At 41.3% G+C, this 24,159-nt stretch overlaps 2 protein-coding genes across 6 annotated transcripts in view; both read right to left on the reverse strand.

Annotated features, from left to right (window-relative positions):
• The window catches only part of fmnl3 (formin-like 3), a 31,626-nt gene extending 23,614 nt beyond the window's left edge, over positions 1-8,012 (reverse strand). For all 5 annotated transcript variants that reach the window (XM_029435286.1, XM_029435284.1, XM_029435285.1 and 2 more), the window contains exon 1: positions 7,444-8,012. In XM_029435286.1, coding sequence (XP_029291146.1) covers positions 7,444-7,557 — 114 coding nt within the window. In that variant the 5' untranslated portion in view covers positions 7,558-8,012. The remainder of the gene's footprint in view (positions 1-7,443) is intronic.
• A 329-nt stretch (positions 8,013-8,341) lies between these two features.
• On the reverse strand, positions 8,342-24,133 carry esyt1a (extended synaptotagmin-like protein 1a). The gene is made up of 31 exons (XM_029435281.1): positions 23,301-24,133; positions 22,035-22,076; positions 20,567-20,701; positions 20,258-20,331; positions 19,988-20,060; positions 19,806-19,895; positions 19,650-19,705; positions 18,260-18,380; positions 17,871-18,047; positions 17,262-17,344; positions 17,059-17,107; positions 16,720-16,809; positions 15,744-15,839; positions 15,583-15,654; positions 15,415-15,501; positions 15,013-15,162; positions 14,296-14,478; positions 13,983-14,159; positions 13,813-13,895; positions 13,662-13,710; positions 13,483-13,572; positions 12,107-12,202; positions 11,756-11,827; positions 11,574-11,660; positions 11,283-11,429; positions 10,414-10,541; positions 10,144-10,236; positions 9,922-10,053; positions 9,741-9,846; positions 9,569-9,618; positions 8,342-9,442 (listed from the first exon to the last, which is right to left on the reverse strand). The coding sequence occupies exons 1-31, from the start codon at positions 23,625-23,627 to the stop codon at positions 9,415-9,417; spliced, it is 3,243 nt and encodes a 1,080-aa protein (XP_029291141.1). The 5' UTR covers positions 23,628-24,133; the 3' UTR covers positions 8,342-9,414.
• Positions 24,134-24,159: the final 26 nt, after the last annotated feature.

Raw genomic sequence — 24,159 nt, forward strand, 5'->3', positions numbered from 1 at the left:
GTAAAACGTAATTCATAATTCATGGCAAACGTAATTGTGAATCACACTATCACACCAGCTTTTCATTAATGAATGTCAGTGCTATTGTTTGGATTCCTCCTTTTCCTTGCTATTGAAACACAATGAGGGGAGACAGGATGAGGGGCTGTCGTCACTGCGCTGCAGGGACTTCCTCGACTCTTCAGGAAATCAAAGTAAAGTCAGCTTTGTACCTTAGCTGTTACGTGTAACACAAGCATCTGTGTGTTCTTTTGCACATCCACTCCAACAATGTGTTTATGTGTGTATGAATGTAATGTAGGTGTTTTTACAGCTTTCAGGTAAGCCTCGTGGAAAGCGACAGAGCAGAGTGTGAGAAAACACTGCCCACCCTTTCTATGAGCAGACATCCGATCACCCTATCGCTCTTTTGCAAGGTAACCCGAACCAGGCAATCACAACAAAGCCTGAGTCCCTGCACAAAGATGCTGGAAGACCAGGAGGCCAACAAAGCAGACGCTACCAGCTCTCCCAAAGACAGAGACTGGAGGTGGGAGGGACAGAAAGCAGACAGGACAAGATGTTTTTCTAATAGTAAAGTAAAGTTTTCATGGAGCTCAGCACTCCTTGTTTACAAAGCAAATAGACTGATTTAAGAGCATAACAGGTAAGGGCACACCTCATTTACATGGACACGTGAAGTCAGTGACCAAACCACACTGACATGTGAAAGGAAAGCATGTAACACAATATATACAAACATAATTAACATAAATTGCTTTCAGTGAAATCTTTACTCAACAAAATGTCAGAAAACAGTGAATGTGTTATCATTATTCCCAAAGTTCAAGGGGACATCTTCAAATTGCTAAGTGACATTACAAATCATGGAGTGTTGAATCCCCATTAAATCAGGAATTTAAAGGCAACAGTTTACAGCTGTGGTGTCAGGGTTCTTTCAGATCTTCTTCTCTGCCCTCCTGTTCGTCCACAACCTTCCCTTCTCCTGCCTGAAGCCTCTCAACCCGTGAACTCACGTCTTTTACTATGTGACCCCTGAGTCACTCTGTTGAGAGAAATAACTTTCCCTCAAGTCACTACTTTACTACTCAAGACCAAATGGACATTCCAGCGCCAGTCAAAGCAACAGGAAGTTGTTTTTTTTTGGTTGATAAATCAAGAACTACCTCCCAGGACCCATTTGCTAATCCGTTTATTTACCCGGTGACATAGCAGAGATCACAAGCTGTGATAGTTGGGTTAAAGCGAGTGACCGTTATCATCACAGGGTTCTTTAAGTCACAGTTTGATATGAAGACGGAAATGTCGTGAGCTCAAGGTCCTTCTCATGCCAGATGTTCCTCAAGCTTCAAACGTGAGCGAACTTGAAATACAAATGTGTTTACATGAGCTTATTTAAATAGATGTTTGTGTTCCACAACAACAGAGAGATAAAACTATTCCAGCAAGCCCATCTGATAACTACATTGTCCTTTGTATTTGTTCTATTTACTGTATCTAGGAATGTGAACACAAACAAGGATATAAGTGACGTTAGGACTAAGTTATAAATGAATACTACAATCGGTTACGAATCGGATGTACTCGTTCATTCCTGTGTGGCGAACATCCTGTTTGTTCTCCTCCGTGCATCCAAGCAGGGATAAGGGATACACAGGGAATGTCAGGAATGCAGGTACATGAATGCCTCAATAACTCATGCCGGCCTTGTGACACACTGCCAGTGTTAAAAAGAAGAAGGTCGGTTAAAGAGAAAGGGCAACAAATCTAAGCCTGAGCTGTAAAGGATGGGGAAATGATGATAATAAAATAAAGAGGAACAAAAACTAAAACCAAAATAAAGTCAAGACACATGAGAATGACTGAATCACATTAGCAGCCATATGTCATAAAAAGTTCCCCTGTGTTTCCCAATAGGAAGTCATTCAGTGTAAAAATGAAGAAGTCTTGAGAAATGAGAAGTTAAAGATATGCTACTGTATGTCATTGAAGGAAGGCCTGGGAAATAATGACATCATGTCACTGCTGTGTACGAGAGGTAGCTGCTATAATCCATTGGCTCTTTAAATGGGTTTACAGCAGTTCTTCTGAGCGTCCGTGTAAAAAGAGTGTAGCTGCACAAAGGGCACTCGGGGATGAGGCCCCCTTTCTAAAACAACACTGACTGACAGAGTCCCCATTGTACTGAGGAGGAAACCACTTCTCCAACCTACAGCCGTGATGCAGCTGCATTAGAGCAGCATGCAAACCCCCCACTGACACGTACAAATGCACGCAACAAAAAAACACTTACATAGAAATGGAAAACACATGCAGTTTCTTTGCATAGATAAATAAATCCAGATCTATATACATTTCTGGGATGTAAACAAACAACGTGTGTACTAGTCATTTCTCTGGCTGGAGAGTTAATAACCAATCGGTCCCTAAAAAGTATCTTGTAAAGTACTTATTGCACTTTATCTCTGTTGGTTTGTCTGACTTTAAATGTAATAGCTAGGATTTTTCATTTTTAAATGCACTTATAGCAGATACCACTTCATGTTTGCTAAATACAGTCAGCCGCTGGTTAGCTTAGTTTATCTTAGCATTGGGAAACAGAGGAAACTAGCTAACCTGGCTATGTCCAAACACAACTTTTCACCTTTACACTTTGCTTTCTGTATTGTACACAAACAAATATAATATGTTCATGATTGAGCTTTAGAGATGCCGGTAGGATTTTACTTTGTACAGAGCCAGGCTAGCGGTTTGACCATTGTTTCTGGTATTTATGCTAAGCAAAGCAAATTGGCTGTTGGCCTTGGTTTCATATTTACCATCAACACATGAGAGTTTCACTGGCATCTTCATATCTAACACTCGGCAAGAAAGCAAATAATCCTATTTGCCAAAAGGACGATATATGTGGACATGTTATATCTGCTCAGTCATGGTCTTTAACTTGACCTTTGCTTTCCAAAATAACTGCAAGGAGAGTTAGAGAAGCACTAAAACTCCCCATAAAGCCTGGTCCGGATTGGGGAATTGTAGCCTGAGGGTGGAGAGAGCCAGGTGGACAGCCTTGTGCTGAACCCCCCCCCCCCCCCCGCCTGCTCTGCCGCTCTAAAACCAAGTTCACTGTTTGCAATCGACTCCCATAATCCCCCTCTTCCTGGGACATAGTAGTGGGTGGCTGGGCCAGATCTGCACAACTTAACTTTTCCAACTTAAGTGACGTAACAAACACATTTTCTCTTTTTAGAAAAGATGATGTGTGTGAGAAGGGAGCGGTAGACATACTAGGCACATAAATAAAATGCGACCGCCATTAAACAAATAAAAATGATTTAGGTGTTATGTCCAATAAACACATCTCACAGCTTGAGTCTATTAGTTCCACTTGAGTGGCATTTATCAGACACGGCAGCTTTCTTTAGACTTCAGCCATCAAGAAACAGTGATGTCAGCGAGGGCGCTGGAGTCACATTGTCAGCATGTAAGATTTCACTACCACTGACTTTTTATCATCTGTAGTTTTCCCAGCATTTGCTGCTACTTAATGGTGACACAGCCCTCCTAAACAATCGAACCTCAAAAGAAAAGCTGCAACCGCACATCTATGTTTGATGCGTTTGAGTCAGACTAATCGGTTTGGATGGTTTCCAATGCAATCAAGTGGTGAAAATAAACCCATGCTGCTCCCGTAACAGCTCCTAAATATGTGTGTGCTGTTTAAAAATGTTGGTAAAGTCATTACAACCAAGAACAGTGGCAGACTGCCAGTTCAAAGGGAATTTTCCCTTTCTGCGTTCTCCAGTGGCCTCAGCCTAGACTAGACCGCAGCAATGCAGTTGGTGGACTGGTGCTCGGCACTTTGAAAGAGGATCCCAGGCCAGGCGTGTACCTTTGAAAATTGCAGTCACTCATCCCACATCATTTTCATAAGGACTCATATGGAGAATGTTATTTTGTAGGACAGACCCACAGTGGGAGTGAATTCAGGGAATGGGAAGGTAGGAAACACTGAGTGGGTGAGTGAATGAGAGGTTTCACTTACATTTGGAATTGCACAAAGCCAAGGATAAGTAAGAGTTAGCAAGGACACAGAGAGGGGAAAGAGAGCCAAAACCATCACGAGAATGCTAACAATGACGAAGATATCATTTTAGAGATACGGCTTCTAAGTTGTGCATCTGTGAGGTCTAGGTAGATCGGTATCACTGGCTGAACTAATGGCATGTTATGCACCAGTAACAGCCTGCAGGAACACAGTTCTTATTGAAAAGCCAACCAACCACAACGACCATTGGCTACAATGTAATTTCCTCTGTAAAACGAAGAAAGGAAAATGCCAGGCAGCTGTTTCCAGCCACAAAAGACAGAGTTTCTGAGGATGCTGGACAAAAGAGACGATGCCTTTAGCACATGCTGCCGGTTAGTACGGACACAGGCATTTTATTAGCAGACCGCATGAAGAATTCAAAGCCCCTCCTCTGCTCCCCTCCACCGTCTACAGTGGAGCGGTCCTGTTAAAGTCATTAGCCTTGAGATATTACTACACTGGCAAAGGCTGCTGCACCCATGACATCATTATGGGCTGCTGTCAGTCTAGTGGGACGTCTGTGAGCTTCGTCTGAGAGGAGAGGGCAGTCCCACCACGTAGATGCAAACACATCCATTCACATCAGCATGTCATCATACAGCAGGAAACGCAGTGGTCCAGAGGAGGGGAATTTACCCAAATTCAAAATATCCTTTTATGGAAAGTGTGTTATTTCTGAAGATGTGACGAAGCCAATTATATCCCTTCAAACAAATGTATTTATTATTTATAAGACTACTTTTAGCTTATATGATACTTTATAGTCACAGCCAGACAGCAGTTCCATGGCCTTGTCTTCCTGAAGAGCTCCAACCACAAAGACAGAAGCTTTTGATGTACCTTCATCTCTCAACAAGGGGCCAGCAGGGCAGAGAGACGGCCATTGTCTGATAAGAACACAAAAATATACAAGCATGTTGTTCTTTCCCACAAAGTAAAGGAAATCTGGAGCTACTATGGGGTTGGGTGGGGTGGGGTTAGAGCGCTTGAAAAAAACATTCCCAGTCAGAAGTACAACTGAAATGTTGAGTCTACTGCCTCTTGCATAGAAATCATCTGCTCTGCCCGGCTGAACATAATAACAGGGATTGACTTTGTGTTGCAGGGCAGTCAAACATCTGCAGTCTCTCAGCAGGATGTATGTTGATCTTTTTTCTTTATGGGAAAATGTGACGGCTACAAATCACATGGAAAAACTTTATCTAAAATGAGCCATCTGCATGACAGACACACAACTTGAGCTGTCATAATAGCGCTTACAGTGTAGTACAGTGTAACATTGTCATAATAGCTGAGGCTTAGCACGGCGGTTAACAAGCAGGCCTTGAATAGCTTCTTGCTGTGCTAGTCTTTTCATATGAGGGCTTTACTTTGTAACTGCTGATCGCTCTGGCAGGCAAATAATGGCTTAATTCCAGAAACATGGAGGATCCACAAAGTGTTTAAGAATGAGAATCTGAGCAATGCTGTGAAAATCCAAGCTCTTTGCGGCTTGATGCTGTAATTAAGGTCTTAAACAGCTGGAAATCAAGGCCGGGTGTAGTTATGTTGAAATAAGTACCTGTGAGAAACCTTCATGCCACAGTTTGACACAAAATAAACAGGTCGTATAGCTTCTGTGATTAAAAAGAACCTTTTGGAATTTTTGTAAATATGTATTTTATGCTTCTGTGACTCTGAGGTGCCGGATTACTCGCACAGCAGCAGAGCAACAAGTAGGAGGGATGTTATTGAGCTTTCTGTTTCTGTTTGGATATGAGTGGAGCAAAGCAGGGGTGGAAAGAGTACTCAAATATTTAACTCAAATACAAGTTCTGTGAATAATACTGCATGATTAACATGTTACTCAACTAAATGTTACAAGAAGTAACTCTTTTGAAGGATTTTCAACAACTGTGTCACTGTGAAAAGGCCAAGGTGGCATCCTGATGTAACTATTTAAATAAGAGCACACATTCAACCAGTTCTCTAATCCAGTTCTCCACAAAGTGGCAGTCATCGTTTTTCTCTCAGATATTGCTAAAACGGAAAATACATTTCAGTCCAAAGCAAACCAAAACCGAGTATTTCCATGATTGTGCCATTAATGCTAGCTCCGTCAACCTGTTTGTAATCTTTATGCTGAACTAAGCTACAGATACTGCATGGTATCATTCTTCTTATCTAACTTTCGGCAAGAAAGTACTAATAGAATTTACAAAAATGTTGAACTACTCCTTTAAAGGGTTCACTTTGTTGTAACTTTGTTGTAATTGTTATCAACAAGAAAAAGAGCTACCTTTTGAGAAAGTTTTACTTTTACATTGTACCTGTTGTTTGCTGTAACTGTTGTGATTAATGCTCTCTAGTGTAAAGTGTTTTGCCCTCAACTGTAAATCAAATTTCCACTTGAGAGTGAATAACGATAAAGATGAAAGATAGAATATGACTTCAATTATTATTCGATGATCAAAGTTGTTGCTGATTCACTTCTATTCAATTAGGCTATCAATTACTAATGAATGATCAACTAATGTTCCACCCCTGGAGATGACTCACTAGCACCCACTGCTTTGGTCTGACACAGAAGTTAGAAGAGGGCCATATGATTGTTCCTGGAAAAAACAAAAATAAACTAAGTCCCTAATAAAGGAATTGTCCTCAGTCGGATGACAGAGTCACTTGACTGTGTTGATAGTCGGTAAAAGTGGGTGTTGACTGTGTGCTCATTATTACAAAGCGCTCAGACAGCTCAACTCCAGCCTGATGTGGAGTGTGGAGGGAGGAGGGAGGGAGGGGGGGAGGAGGAGGAGGGAGTCTTCGGGTGTGGGAGTTTTGGGGGAATTCAGAAAATGCTGTTTTCAGATGGTTAGCCTGCAGCGAGAAAACTTTAAAGAAACCCAGACGGAGAATTCCGAGATGTGCTCTGTCAAGGATATACAGTATAATACCCCCCCCCCCCCCTGCTACCTCTCATCATGCTGCGCTCAGTGTTTGCCACTTCAGCCAAATGCTGAGTTGTCTGACTTTAGGGGAGACAAAAGAACCACAGGAGAGGGGGAACAGCAGGCAGAGAATGAGGGGCGGGACAGCACAGGTCGCTTCATTTAAAATATCAGCAGCTCATAATGGACGATTAAGAAAGGCTACACTTCAATGTAAGTAACAAAAAGCAATGGAGCAAAAAAACAACTCTTTTGTTACAGAAACAACGCACTATCCATTATTGGGGATGTTTATTGTGGCACTATTTTGAATTTGAATTCTGTAAATGATTAGTTTCTGAGGCACTCAGAACAAGTTAAAATAAAAACCACATTTTAAAGTTGTTATATCTCTGACATTTTGACCACGTATGACAGACTATGATCACAACTTACCAAAACAATGGCAAATTTCTCCTCCAGCTCGGTGGGGTCAGGCATGGGGACCTTTAGAGGCATGATGTGATGCTTCATCTCCGACTGGCCATCCACACTTTCTATATTACCCATTTTCCCCCAGATGTGCTGTATCCTTCGGTCAACTTGAATCCTTCAGCTTCTTCTTCCAGTGATGATAATCCAAGTAAAACAAAGATTTCCCAAATATTCCAACAATTTCATTAACGGATTAATCCAAATAATCCACTTCTCCAAACCGAGATAAACCGCTGACAGTGCAGTAGTCTTGAATCACTGTCCCAAAATGCCATTTACACTTATTCACGCAGTTTAGCTTTACAGTGTGCTCCACTGTAGTTTCCCCTAAAAAAAAAACTTACTTTCAAAAGTAACAATCAAAGTGCAGCTGCTTTCTCTTCCAGAAAGTAATTTCTAATTTGCCTGGCCACTCCATTACTTCAAACAGATTCCCCCTCGCGACTAAAAACTTTCAAATGCCGACCCAACTGTTACTTTGAGTTGCTGCTCAACTTTCTTGGCTACGACGTGTTTCCATTCATTATTGTTGTGTGATCCTGATTAAAGTCTTTGCTGTTGCCTCCACTCAGAGGGCAGGTTTTCTGCTCTTGCCCCGCCCCTAGCTGGGGGAAGCGGTGCTCCTATTGGTTAAGAGACATGTCAATCACTGCATCTCTTTTTTTTACCCACCTCTCACATCTGCAGGCAGTGAGCCCACATACAACTGGACTGAAAAATGTGCACTTGTCTGCATTCTGTCGCGACCTGGTGGCCAGATATGAGTATGACATTTAATCAAAACACCTCCCAGAAATGTAATACATGTATACATTTAGTAAAACAAAACTTTTACAAAAACAATAAATCACAAAACTTGTTTGGTTCATGAGAGTGCAAACTTTAATCAACAACTCCAGCAGATACATGATGATATGTTCAAATAATGTCAAAGCTCAGCGGTTTTCTTCTTCAGTTCTGACACTTTACTTTCTTTCCTTCACCACAAATCAGTGCCCAGCCCTGCGTGGTGAGGTGACAGTGTTGGTACATAGAAGCTGTCCCACTGCTGGCGTACAATATTAGCTTGCTTCTCATAAGGTCATAAACTGTTTTGCTTGAAAAATTAAGTCTAAATATGGCCGACAGCTTCGGCCTGTTGCCTTTAGCGCCACAAACACGTTCAAACACAAAGAAGCATGGGTGTAAGAACACCAGCAATGTGTTTTCAGTATCTACAAAGTTTTCTCTTCATAAAAGCACAGTGATTTAGACTCTGCTTACAGTATCATACCTCTGTTTTCAGTGGTAAATGTGAGGGTCTAGGTTTGTAATACTTTGATTTATAAAAGCAACTTTAATAGAGCTCTGGTTAAAACATATAAAACTTCTTTTGGAACATAATTCATAAACACTGACAAAATATGCACAATTGTGTAATACTTAAGGCAATCATATAAACGTATATAAACAAAGTAATCTCGGGAATTATTTGAAAATTGTAAAAAATAAAATTCTAAGCAATTTCTCTCAGTTGTCTTGGATGCTGTAAATCCATAAAACATATCATACCTTAAGATATCGACCACAGCATAAGCCCTTTTTCTGAATAAAATTCAAAGAGGACTTAAACATGCTTTTGAACACCTATAAACTCGGTAGGTTGTGCAACATAGTTGCATTATTATCAAATATCTATTCAGCCAAAATATTCTACTGAAGAATCTGTCCAAGACAGCAATATTTCACCACAGTTAACACTTTACGGATGATAAGCTACATGTAAAGTTTCACAAATACTGATGGACTGTTTTTGTGGAGCAGATATGTCGTCGTTTTTTTCTTCAGGTATGGTGGAAATGTTCATTTAAGCTGAATATACAAACACACAAATCACAGATCACAGAAGCAACACTTAACATTATATAGTACTTAAGACCAACCGCGATTCCTCTAGTTGGCCTCTGCAACCAAATCGTACCTGGAAAAACACAAAGCATAACATTTTGATGTTTCAATAATGTTGAAGAAAGTAATATATGACCTTACATTTGTTGATACAACTTTATTGTATGCAATATTGTTGAGTGGCTGTTTAAATTATTACCATTGTGTGACACCAGTCTTCAGGTCAATTTGGTCCAGGTCCAGCTGCAACTGCGGGCAACGAACAAAGCAAAAGATGATGTTTAATGTCCATCCATAATCACTACGTCGACACCAAGGAATTTATGCGAGGCTCTGCAATAACTAACTGCATTTCAGACGATGATATATACCTTGCCGATAAGCTCCCTCTCTCTGCTCATGAAGGAGACGCTGTTCTTCACAGACAGGTCCAGTCTTCTCTGTGTGGACTCCTCGAGAGAGAAGTCAAAGTCAAACCTACGGAAAGAGAGAGAAGTCAATTAATATCCTCGCACTTCCTTTGCCATCATTAGCCTCATTTGTTTCTCTTACCTCTCACTGAATTCTGGGTTGAGGTCTCTCTTCTTGGTGACAGTCCTCCTCTTGGTGGTAGCCTTCTTGTCAGGCAGCAGGATGAAGGAAACATAAGGGTCTGCACCGTCCTTGGAGCAGGCTGCCAGGGCTCTGTGGGATCACATTCACAACACGTGTTGGTATCAAGAGCTCTAGGTCAAAAATGTGATGATAAAGAGTGAACGTATATCATATAAAGACCTGCAGGCGTGAACGGTGATGAAAAGCCTGCTCTCCTCAATGGAGTAGCTGACGGAGAGCTTCACCTGGCCTGCTGAGTTTGCGTTCTCAGCCCTAAAGACACAGTGTAGAAAATTGGATTAATAACATTATGATGTCTTTGAATATTTAAGGCAAAAAAGGCTCAAATAAACAGGAAAACAGTCGACTAAGGAAACCCTGATAACTGCTATCTTCAGAGTCGAGGCAGTGACTTCACAATGGGGCATCGATGCAGCATGTGTGACTCACATGGTGTATCCACTTCTCCGTCTGAGGTCGAGATGAGAAGGAACCCATCTGGGAATGACTTCTTCTCCGCCATCATTTCCTGCCTCCCCTGGAGCCCTACGACACACCGCTAGCTGAGTGTCCAAGACCTGCAAGACATACGGATCATAGTTCATCATGACATTGCTGCTGCATAATAATCTTTTATCTCATGTCTAAATAAAGATTTCATTTTACAGATTAGCTAAGCAGCAAGACTTGAAGTTGGCTGTGTTGCAACTGCTTTTGAAGGGGAAATCCAAAGTAAGACACTGGTACGGAAATATAAGGCATCAATCTGTGATCTCCTACATCCACAAGATGACTTTCAACACCCCTGTGTTGATGGACACCTTGCCACATACACTGTGTATATGGTGGTAATGTATTTTAGTTGTTAAAGGAATAGTTTTACATTTTGGGAGCGGAGATTCAAGGCATATATTTGTGACACGCCATAGTTTGGCCACCCCAGCTTTAAGCTGACCTACTTAGCAAAACACAGTTTAAGTGGAGAGACATTGTGCAGGATATCTGTTATCATTCAGTCTACAGCACATGATATTCAGTAAAGGAATTAAGTAAGTGCTGTACAACATGTTCAACACATCCCCATGATTGTTTGCACTTGTTGTACTTCGCTTTGGACAAAAGCACCAGCTAAATGAACTGTGATGTAATGTAATGTTGTTGGACCATCAGTAAAGTACAGTATTCATTGTGTAGTTGCAAAGTTGGCTCTGCACAGAGAAACACAAGTGATACAGTACAGAACTATCAGGACATTACTCACAGGGTCACATACTGCAGTATATTGGTAGTGTAGAGAAAGCAGGATATATTGTCAGTACCTTGAGCGTGGCCCTCAGCAGTATCTGGCTTTCTGGCAGTGCTCCATCCAGATTGATCCAGCGGTCGAGCACCAAGCCCGGCTCAAACAGCACCTCTCTGAGAGGAAGCGTGACGGTCCCAAGGGCCTGGCCCCAGCTGTGGGAGAGCTAGATACAACCATGCATAGTTATACAACCAAAATTCAGACTGCTTCTCATGCAAAAATAAATAGTATGAATTCATTTGATCTGCTTTACAGCTACATAGTTCAGACAAAAAATGGAAATGCTGCTGATATTTATGACGGTCACCTTCACTGTGAGTGTTTCATCTCCGGGGTCGCGAACCAGAAAATGAAAGGCTTCGTCCCATCGAGGGGATGTGGAACGCTCACAAATCTTAGGAAAGAACGAAGACAGGAATTTAATGACTTTTCAAAAAGCACTTTTCTTTTGTTGCATTCACAAGCTCATCTAGGAAGCCACGATCCTACCTTGGTTTTGTGTGAAATGCTTTTGAGGATAATCTCAGCCCCGACTTTCGGCTCCTTCCCATTCTTCTTCAACTGAAATTACAAGCAAAGAATATTGTAATACGAACATTGTAATCAAAAGCATCTACAGAGTTTAAAACACACATTACATCACCAGTTATGTTATGTACAAATGAGAATGCAACAGTATTGGGACACTACAGTGTCTTGTGCAAAACACTGCTACAAGAAGCAACCATTGTGCACACACACACACACACACACACACACACACACACACACACACACACATACACACACACACACACGCCACAATAAACGAGCCCCAAGGGCACATAGATATGATCTCACCGGCAGGCCATGGGCACGTTCCACATACACAAACAGCACAGCTGTTGATGGCACAACCTTGTTGTGGTAAGACTGCTGTGACTGGTACTGCAAGATCTGTAAGAAGTGGCACAAAATGTTGCACAGCGAGAGAAAAAGAGTGAGACTTATTGTGCAATAAGAAAAGCTGTCATTCAAACTTCCTTCGCAACACTACCAACAAAGATATGAGCATTTATAATCTGCAAAGATAAGTTTATTATCTAGGACTTAACGAATCTCAAGTCTCTCACTGTGAAAGTTGTTCTCTACCCTGTTGATGTATCTGCCAAAGCGACCAAATTCATAAAAATTAAAAAAAACAAGGGCACCAGGCTGTCACAGCACAAGATTCATCATTTAAAGGTTAGGTTTGGATTTGTTCATTTGTTCTTTTTCATTCCACCGGTCCATATTGGCTGTGAAGCAGTCCCTTCCTAGCACAACTCCTCTCTAAAAGATGCCACAGTCCTCGTTCAGTGCAAAAAAACATTCTCAAGTTAATATTAGGCTTCAGCATACTTTAGAGTTGAACTTTCAGGTAGGAGGTTCATGAAGTCTTGCAAAAACTACTCCTGGTAGAGTTCATGTCGTAAATTTGAGGTTTTTAAATTTGGGCCCCGGAAAATGTTAACTCTGGTGTCAATCTGGCTGCAGGCAACAAAGCCATAACTCGAAAGTGGCTGAAGAAATACTTTCAACTCATTTCAAGAAAACCTTCTCCCCAAGAATGCAACAGGATACATTTGTACAAATGTGGGAATATTGGATCTTGTACATTAAGCCTGTAAATCTATAATTTGTCTAATGTGAAGATAGTATCATCAGGCTCCACATCCAAGGTGCTGGTTCTAATTACTAGTTTTTCTATTTGATTACGCCCTTTTTATTAGTAATTTTATAAATATATATATATATATATATATATATATATATATATATATATATTTAATTTTTTTATTACCTCAGCCATGCAGGTTATCTTGTTTGTTTGGTTTGTTTGTTTGTTAGCAGGATTACGGAAAAACTACTGTCCCGATTTTCATCATGGGACAAGGAAGAACCGATACAATTTTAGAGCGGATCCGAACCAAGGTGCGGATACACAAATTATTTTTCACCTTCATTAACATTGCAAAATAGGGCATGGCCTTGGCAGAGGTCTGCCCTCTCAGAGTGCCCTTCTAGTATACTTTTGTATTACTTGTTACTCAATGTATTATTATCCCTTTTTGCAATTATTTAAAAAGAGGTATTCAGAAAGGCTTCTTGGTTTTATTGCAAATACTACATTATGTGTATCTTGCCTCCAAATGAAAACTGAATAAAAGATCAACCAAAGAGAGTAAATGTCTTACCTGCTCCAGTCTGGGAAGGTCAGAGACTCTGGGCAGCCACTCCAGCATCAGGTGAACTCTGCCTGACTTCACATCATTTAGTGTGTACCACTGTAACAAGAGTGGCACAGAAATCTCCAGGTTACAATATGAATACAAATATTATTTGTTAAATTATCTGTTCACTATTTGTCACACACCGTATCGATAAATTGTGAGCTGATGATATCTCGTAGGTTAAGCTTGAACCTGCAAAGACAGGACTCATTCAATACTTTATCTTTCTTTTCATTTAAATACTTTTCCTTTCAGAAATACTGTGAACGTTTTATTCGTAATCTCAGGACACACCTTCCGAGGAAGTCATCCTGATCGATGTCCTTGTCAAACAACTCAAACTGGATCTCCTGACCAGGAAGCTGAGTCAAGATCACCTAAATCATAGAAGAAAAACATCAAATCTAAGCTAAAGCATAATCGTTTCATCAGATGAGTAGAAGAGCATTAAACCAAGGTAATACCTCATAGAGTTCATTCCAGATGGGATTGAGGTTTTCTTTGATGGTGTGGCTGCGGAAGGTGATTCCAGCCACACGGATCTTGACGTAGGGGTCGCTCTTTCCTTTCACCATGCCCCCCATGAAGTTGTCCTTCGCTATCAGATTTTGGGCCTCCACCAGATGGATACGCAGCACTCCCTGTAGGCAACATCAAGGACAGGCAATGCTACTATAGTGTGTGTGTGTGTGTGTGTGTGTGTGTGTGTGTGTGTGTGTGTGTGTGTGTGTGTGTGTGTGTGTGTGTGTGTGTGTGTGTTGGACTCTAGGTTTTTACCTCAGTTGCAAACTCTGGGTCGGGTGTGGTTTGCTGTGGTCGTATTGGTTGAGGTTTACCTAACCCACCGGGTCCCATAGGGTTTAGTTCTGATGAGATTCCGCCTTGACCTATCCCGGGTCCAGGAGCCAAAGGCCGAGGAGATGGAGTTGTAGGTGTGGCATCATCACTTAGCCACAAAACCTAATAGGAAACAAATAACAGGTAATGGTGAGGCACTGCTGAGCATTAAATTAAATGCAGGTTTCTCTGTTCTCACAAGGCTAGAAAGACGAGGCAGAAAGAAGTAGATAATCTCCTTTAGGTTTCATTTGTGTTAGGGTTAAATTCAGGCATGCAAAGGGGAGGAGTTAAGAGTTGCCAGAGTACTCTATAACCTCTCCAGTATCCCACATTCTTTAATCTCAGGGTGTAATGTTCAACAGGATCTAATTTCCACGGATAAAAGACACACACAGAGCCATTGATGGTGAGTTTAAATTTGAGATCTCAGTTTTGAAGGGTGGTTGTGAGCGTGATACTGAAGCATGTGTCTGGTGATAGTTTCCTGAGGCCAATGCAGTCCTTTGTGAGCTGGTAGGATTTCAAAGCCTTTCACACAGAAAGACCCTTCAGCAGATTTGATTTTTGCCAATAAAGGGCTTTACATCTTATTTACTACAGTACCTGACACATGTGAGTGTGGAGAAAAAAAGAGTTCATGTGTGAAATACCAACCCTGAGCACGATTTTGATGTAGATGCGGCTGGCAGAACCAGAATTCTCCAGCTGAAACCATTGGTCCATGGTGAGTTCAGAGGTCGCCAGAATACGGGCCAGAGGGATGGTCAGACTGCCCAGGGTCAGAGCACGGTCATCATCTTTCACCTGATTGATAAACACAGGGACAGAAAATGTGGCGTTAGGATAAAGGCATACCATGGAGGTAAAAGGGAAAAAGATGAGAGGCGAATGTAATTTACAGAAATTACAGACAATAAGAGGAAAAATTGATTCAAACGATGGAAAATCAATAAGGTGTTTAGTGTACTAATTACCTCGACACCTTGGGAGTAATTTATGTTAAGTCTTTGCAGCTAGCTTGATCGATTTGTTCAATTGTTACTCATAATGACCTACTTGAATGTCAATGTCTTGTTTGCGAGGATCCTGAATAAAGAAGGTAAAGGCATCCTCCCACATAGGGCTGTTGGTCCCGTAGCAAGTCTGCAGAAAAGAGGGAGATTTCATTAATGTGCTCAGAGTTTGGTTCAATGTACTTAGAAAAGGTCAAAGTTGCATCTTTACCTTGCTCTCTTTTGTTGCATCCTGAATGGAAATCTGCACCATTGGGCTCGGGTCCTTATTTCCTTTTCTCATCTACGATATATGAAATACATCGATGTGGGTAACCAGACCAGAATTACATGCACACCACACGAGAGAGAATTAAATTATGATGAACTTACGGGCAGTGCGTGAGCTTGATCAAGATAAATGGCTAGAATGGCGGCAGATGGAGGATCAGCCGTCTTACTGGTCAAGTTCTGGTTCTTCTGGATGACCTGGTAGAAGAACAATGAACAGAATCAAAGAGCTTGTGAGGAAAATGATCGGAGACCCTAAAAGCCCAATGACCAACCAGGGGCCACTACCGATTGTAATATTTTGATATTATTGATAACAAGTTGATGAAGAATGTGTTATTGATTCAGTTTGACAGTTTTAGATTGATGTTTTTAGATTGCTCTTAGATTGTCTTTAATTTAAATGTATTGTCCTTGAGACAAAAATACATAAAGCAAAATAAGATTCATAATAATAATACATAATAAAGCAATGTACATCAGGTGACAGCATAACATAAAATCTGAAAGACATGCCACCTTGGATTGTTTCTAGGGTGTAATCATTTATGTGATTCTTTATCGATGAAATTACAATAAACTTGTTGTTTAACTCTGACCTTCGTGACATTTTGTGTTATCTGTTTTATGTTGCCAATCTGTAACTTATTGTCATTGCTCTTTTTCACGAGTATCTTGACAAGGACACTCATGATGAATAGATATGAAATCTTCACGCTGTGGCGTCTGCTATTAACTTCAGATTATGGGATTTCTTCAAGTAAAACTAAACTTCAAATAGTAGGATTATTTTGATCAAAAATAACATTTGACTTTTTACTTTGTGATTTTTGACACTTAAATAAATATGATGGCACAGGGTGTAATCATGTAACTGCAATGTTCCCGGTTTCACTTCTGGCCAGAAACCTTTGTTGCCTGTCATCATCCTCTCTTCCCAAAAAATAAGATGGCATAAAAATATAAAAATAATGTTCTGATCTTTCAATTTTGTCCACCTCACTTCCCAAAGCCTTGCCCCTGATCGGGCAAAGAAAGTATCCATTGAGTTGCATTAGGCTTAATGCATTAGACTAACCTCACTCAGTCTGTCAGCAGAGGACAGCAGAGAGAGCCACTCCAGCCGGAGGTGAACGCTGCCGGACGGGACATCCCTCAGATTGAACCACTGTTTACAAAAACAACACATTTTTTTCTCCTCTGGCTGATTTCAGGATGGAGACGGTGAGATCAGAGCAGATCACGAGGCGGCACATGAGGTCTGCAATGTCACATGCTAACATAATTCCTCAGATGTTTTCCAGAGTGAGGAAATATAATTAATTACATTATTGTGCTGGCAGATTATTATATGATGAGGAAAATATGCTAAATGTAATGGTGAATACTTGTCTAACATATGCATAACACTACTTACATCATCCACAACTCTGGCCTTCTTTACAATATCAAGATCCACCTTGACCCTGAAAGAGAGACAGATAAAGAGAGATAGAGGGAGAATCAATGAAGCCATGAATCAAAGAGACTAATCAAATTTCGACAGAATCGTGGCCCAGCATGGCAATAGCAGAGATGGGAATGACATGAGAAGCACATAGTGATGAATGAGTAAGCTACCTCCCCAGGAAGTCATCCTGGTCTGGGTCTTTGTCAAAAACTTCCACTTCCAACTCCTGACCAGGTACTTCATGGACAATCACCTGACACACACACACACACACACACACACACATACACACACACAAATAAATGGACAAATACGCAATACACACGACAATATACAAATATAGATACAACCACACATGGCACAATAACACAAGGACATGCACACAGAATCACAATGGCAAGAACTTTTCCTTTTTGTGCTCGGTAGATGTTAGTAATTTAATAAGTATTCAGTGGCTCAAATGTCATTAACCACGAAGAAAGACAAATGTGTCCCTGAGCAAGCAGTTTTCGCAAGAGCTGCTCGGACACAGGAGCTTTCTGCTTCCACAGAAACAGATACAATCTCCACAGAACTGTCTATCAATGTTTGCCATATTTACTACGTAACTGCTTAACTACGCAATCCCTATGAAGCAAGGATACCAGCCGCAAGCTATAACTGTTAGCACACAAACTGGTGGGGAGTGCAGCACTTTAATATCAAGGCAAAGCCATATATCTCGTGTTTCTTTCAGCCCAGTTTCGGATATATTCTCTTCCCTCCCACCCTCCTCTCACCTCATACATCTCCCTCCACTGTGGGTTCAGGTTGCTGTCCACGTGATGAGAGGTGAAGATCTGGGTTCCTACACGCAGAACGGCATACGGGTCCGACTTCCCGTCGATTAAGCCCTTGATGATTGTATCCTTGGCGGTCAGGTCCTCAGCCTCCAGCAGGTGGATACGCACGACTCCCTAGCATGTGCATACACATGCAGGAAAACACATGCACAAAGAAAATCTAAATGTTAGTCAACTAGCTTCCTCACAAAATATGTTTTTCATTCACAGTGTGAATTTGCTGTATGACTTTCAGGCTATGTGTTTGCTTGCAGCTTATATGCTGCGACAGTTTGAGTCTGTGTGGATCCATGTTTCTCCAGTCCATTCATAATTGAGACAGTTACCCGTGGGAGAGGGGAGCGGAGCTGCGCAACGTGCAGGTCGGCCACCAGGGGAATAGTTAGACGGTTGGGGAGCACCAGGTGAGAGGCAATTGCATCCATTATCATAGTGTCCGATATGGCACTGCAAATGAATGCAAGGACGATGTTGGGGACACACAGGAGGGACACAGACAAACAGACAGAGTCTATATACTACTGCTGACAATATGAACATGCATAAATAACATGATATCCATGTTCTCAGCAACAGAACCAACAGGAAGCTCCCATTGGCTAACGATGAGGACAGTTCTCTGTGATATCATGTTGGCTAATGTCGTCTAAAGGAGGAATACAATTAAGAAATAATGACAAACTGTCATTGAAAGCATCGCCAGAGGGAACTGATGTGGCAGCAATAAATGTACACCTCTGACAATGCTTTAATTGTATTTTCACAAAAGTGAATTACATAAGATCATAACACACACAGTGTAGAATCAGACACCATACAATTACACTGAATATGTTCATCTGATCATTCCCATTTGTCAAACCATCACTTTATGTTCATATTCTGTTTAATTGTACCATAATTGATTCTACATTGTTTGCATTTTGACCTTACATATTGGGCCTTAAAAAACTACCTTCATATAAATGCATGTTGTCATAACATATATACTGAATAATTACATAACAAGTACACCAGTATGTCATAAGGTTGAACAAGCAAAAGGATAATTCGGCATTGTTCTATATTTTTCTTATTATCAACAAGTGCCATAAAATAACTTTCTACCCCGTCCGTGGTACTTGAGACCAAGACTTACATTTTTACAAAAGAGGGCTCTATTGAGTATTTAAGGCAGCATGACAGTGTGTGTGTGTGTGTGTGTGTGTGTGTGTGTGTGTGTGTGTGTGTGTGTGTGTGTGTGTGTGTGTGTGTGTGTGTGTGTGTGTGTATATTGACTCAATATAAAGTACAGTGCCCCTGTTCATCGTAAGAGAGGAACATGTTTCCCCGTGCAACAGCGTGACTCATTTATGTGTTTTTAAAAGCTCTGTGGCACACAGGAATAAGTTATATCAGGCTTTGGCTCCTTGTTAAGTTGCGATCAATTCACTGCTGGTTTTGGTCTTTTCACAGGATTTGTTGACAAAAACAAAAATATAGGACAACGCCACACTTACCCTTTAAGGATGTGTACACACAGATCTGTCACTAACAGACAGAAATATTAACGCTAATACTAATATAATATTTGTTTGTTTTTTCACTTATACGACACACAAAGTGCACCACCCACACTTTTCTGCATGTCAAAACTTCATCAGCCTAACTCCACAATCAGGCACTCCTTATTGAAACAGAAATCTATTCACGTAGAACTCTATCATATAAACTCACTTCAGCCCAGGGATATCTAACAGGTTGGTAAGCCCGGTCCAGTTGATGTCCAGTTTCTATGACACAGATACAAATAACACTCATGAATACGTAAGTGCTGACCTCAGATAACAATGCAGTGCATAATCAGACGTGGTTCACGGGTGCTACACTCACAGGCTTGCGGATGAAGAACATTGTGATGGCTCCAACCAGCGGCATGTCTCCGATCAGAGGCTCGAGGATCACACGCAGCTTCCCATGGAGCTACAAAGAGAACATGTAATATTGAAAGGACGTCTTCAGGTCACTTAACTATCACTAAAAATGTAAGATTATCTTACTAAGTATTCTTATACCTGGACTCCTTTCACTCCGGCTTTGCAAAAGTACTTCTTGATTTCTACATTAATTTCCACATCACCGGCGTAGCTGCAAGAAGAGCAGTGACAAAATGATGATACAAGAGCTGTAAAATAGAAGCTGTGTTAAGTAAACAATGATCTTCTGACATGGATACACCGTAGTAAAGTGTTGGACACTTCATAGTGACTCAGGAATATTTCAGTGTCTGACTTGACTGACTGCGTACTTGTACACAGGCAAAAACAAAAGCTGCGATGCATTACCTCAGGTACAAATCCAACATAACTTGTCTCTTATCGTGTTCTGTGTGAGCCTTTACACCAACCACCTTCAAAGCCTGTGAACACAACAGCTGCTATTAAACAAAGGAAATAAGACTGATAGACTTATGCAATAACATTAACAAAGATGCACATGAAGACTCGTTTCCTGTGATTAAATCTTTATGCTTGTAATTAACAGGCTAGTGAGACCAGCCCTGCATTACCAGACCTACATACATATTACTCACATTAACATGTCGTAGAACATATACAGAGTAATGCTGCGTTTATGACAGGCCATTCAGATACCTTGTCTCCTATGTTGACCTTGGTGAAGCTGAGAGTCTGCAGATGAATGCTGGAGGCCCGGATGGCAGGAGCAATGCTTTCCACCAGCAACTTCTCCAGATACTGGCCTACAAAGGGCCAAGCCTGCTGCAGGATCTACATGACAGACGAGATCCAATGTTTTGTTATACATAAGATACATAGGATAGTATTAAGTAATGAATAAATACAAGTAATCAAATGTACAAGTCGTCAAATGTGGTTCATGTTTGCATCCGTGGTAATATAATTCTGTGAGTAACAAGGAAATATCCTTAGTCATGGCAAAACACTTAGAATAAGAAATCATTACCAGAATATGATATAAAATAACAAAGAACCATAAACACATGACGACAGACTGTTTATCTTGCAGTTAAAAGAGGACGGAAGCTAAACAGTGAACAATTGATCAACCATCAATAATTCAGCAGGACAGTTGTGAAATGAATGAATCAAGTGCATCTCTCACTGAAGTAATATTATAAAGTAAATACAATCGCTAATGCTTTATTTCATGGCTCAATCATTTCCGAGGAGGTTTTCCAGAAAGAGCAATGTCATTTGCAATTGTGAGTGATGAATTGAATCAATGTTTCACTCCACACAGATCACACGGGTGTTATCGTCAGCATTTCAGTGTGAGATGTTAAGAGGGAGGTGCAAAGTCCTGTCAGCGTCTTTTAACTGACCCTCTGACATCCAAACGTCCTGTGAGACTGGGAGTGCTAATGGCTACAGCTACAGAAGAGTGTCCTATAATATTTATGATACAGTTACATTACATTTTATCAAAGTGCAACTCCTCGCAGGTGCGTTACTCACAGACTTTACCAGCTCCTTTTATTTGCAGCTTATACAAGTAATCAAATATAATAAAAGGTGGGAACGTTTCAGGGCGGATGTATGTTTGTTTACAATTGAGGAGTGTGAGCAGTTAGATCACATGTCAGGAAGCCAGACGTGGGCTGGAGTCCAGCAAATTGCCATCCCACAATCTGGGCTCCTGTCACTGAGTTCATTACATTTTTCTCTCCAGAAGGGCGCTTTGTATTATTAGTATTCACATGCACACTTGGCCTGTGCTGATGCGAGGTTACTGTACTGACAGAGACTGAGTGCTGAGATATGATCTGAGCCACTCTCTCTGCCTCTTAATTACACCGGCAGATAATCTGCTCCGATGGAGAGTCTGCTACGGGGGCCGGGTCAGTTAAAGTCCACACAAGTTATCTCCATATTAAATGTGAGGCATTGCAGCTACTGTGGGAGTTATTGAAGTGAAACATGAACACTTTATCTTGGAATCATTGTTGTTGAAGAGTTCAGCTGAATGGAGCAGAGCAGTCCATCATCATACAAGCATGTTGAAACAGATGATTCTTAGTAATTAGTTCCAATAAATACACTGCTGCACATATGGAAAGTCTCATAGGGGGGGAAAACATACCTTATTCAGCCACTCCACTTTTTCAACATCGGGAAAGTTCACCTGTGGACAAGTAATATTGATCAGGCGTGAACTCAAATACAACGTGGCTGCGTAAAATGACCTCCAGCTCTGAGCAGAGTAGTAAAATGCTTGAGATGATTATTTTAGTACTGTTTTAGCACTATGTTTTTGGGCGTGTGGAATAACCTGAAGTAGATGCTGCTGTAAAGTTCTAATAGAGTAGTTTTATTTTCGTGAGTCATTTTGAGATTCTGCATTCTTACAGTAGTTTAATATTAGAAGATATTATTGCTTAAACAATTCCTCAGGCTTTATACCTAAACATTATGTAATGTTTCTATTTACATATTTAAATTTCAAGTATACTTTTCATCTAAGTTTTTAGGTCGGTGTTTTCTCTCTATAGAGAGAAAACACCGACCTAAAAACTTAGATGACAATTTCAGGAAACCATCAACCACATGCACATCAGCCCTTCCTCTAAACCACAGAGACATGAGATCTGAAGATTAGACCTATTTTCCCTAAAACACACACACACACACACACACACACACACACACACACACACACACACACACACACACACACACACACACACACACACACACACACACACACACACACACACACAGTTTATTCTCTCGTGCTCTCTCTCCAGATATGGTGGTCCTGGTCACTGCCTCTGCCCTGAAGTATGTTTATGAGTCATCACTTTTTTGGAGCCAGATAAGGTCAAAGGCAGCGCTACTGTTGTGAAACGGGATAAGGAAACACACACAGATAATCTCTCCTATTTTAAATGTTTTCATTATAGACATGCATTTCGCCGTCTACTTAGTGTAAGGTCTCCTCAATGCTAGTGTCATTCTTTCCACCTTTCCACTCTCTCATCTGACATTTAAATGCACATTCCTCAGTGCGGCTGCAGTTCAGACTAATTCTCCAGGCACTGCACATTAGGAATGTCTAAATATGGGGCTGGATTGGGACAGGAAGAAAATACTGTGAACAAAAAGGACAGTTTTGGACGCATTTATCTGAGGGTTGTAATGAAGCAATCGTCTCTCTCTTTTTATGAGTAAATGTGTTCACTTTATCAAGTCTGGAGCTTCTAAATAAACAGCAAGCACCTACTAATGAGTAATATGCACGTGAGAGCCTATCACAGTGATGCAAAGTAGCTGAGATGCAGGTTAAGTACAACCTAACAGATGTGACAGGTGATACAAACATGCAGAATGGCATGCAGCCAGTGCTTACCCAGGGAGGTAAATCCCTTTTGGCTCTGAAAGCCTTCTCGGTGGTGAATGTCTTCTCGTTCTCCAGAAGGTACATGGCAGACTTGAGCTTCATCACTTTCTCCAGTCGACTGTGTTTCCATCCCATGTAGATCATCAGACCGAAAAGGACAACACTGATGCTGAAGCCATAATATCCGGCAAGGTACACCGGTAGAAGAGCACCGAGGCATTTTCCAAACGACCATAGCACACTCAATGCGCGTTCACCTGGGGGCTGGCTTGGTAAGGCCGGGGCTGCAAACGCAGTGTCTCCGCTCATGCCAGGCTCTGCCTCCGCGGTTGGCATCGCAAGATTCGTTTGACTTCACTGTCTCCAGCTGGCTTTCAGCTTCAATGCGTCTACGACAGAGTGGCAAACGCCACTGAAGACTTACCACCGATTTAATATAGAAACCATCGATAAATCACCGATAAACTGCGGGAATCGATCGGTTAAATCATGATCACGGCTTCTCTCCACTGCCGTCCCCCTCAGTTCCGCAGGGCACTAAAGCTGGCTATTCCGTGTTTCATTTACGTGTGCAGCTTCTCTCACAGTGCAGGGCAAGCAGAGCCCAAGTCCCGTGAGGGCGGGCTCTTCTTCAATCCCTCCTTCCCTTGAAATCCAGTAGAAACCTAAACCCTATAATTAACTTGTGGCGTCATGCACCGACTTGGAGTCGAGCGTATTACGATTTATGTGCAAAGTGAACGAATGTTTATTTTACCTAAATACATCTAATGACACTTTTTTCTCAGAGTAACATTATCATCTCCGTGTCATCTAAAAGAACCACTCCGTCCAAAAGGCTGCGGACACTGCTAATGCACAAGCTGCT

This window comes from Cottoperca gobio, chromosome 7, assembly GCF_900634415.1.
Source record: "Cottoperca gobio chromosome 7, fCotGob3.1, whole genome shotgun sequence".
Classification (NCBI taxonomy): Eukaryota; Metazoa; Chordata; class Actinopteri; order Perciformes; family Bovichtidae; genus Cottoperca; species Cottoperca gobio.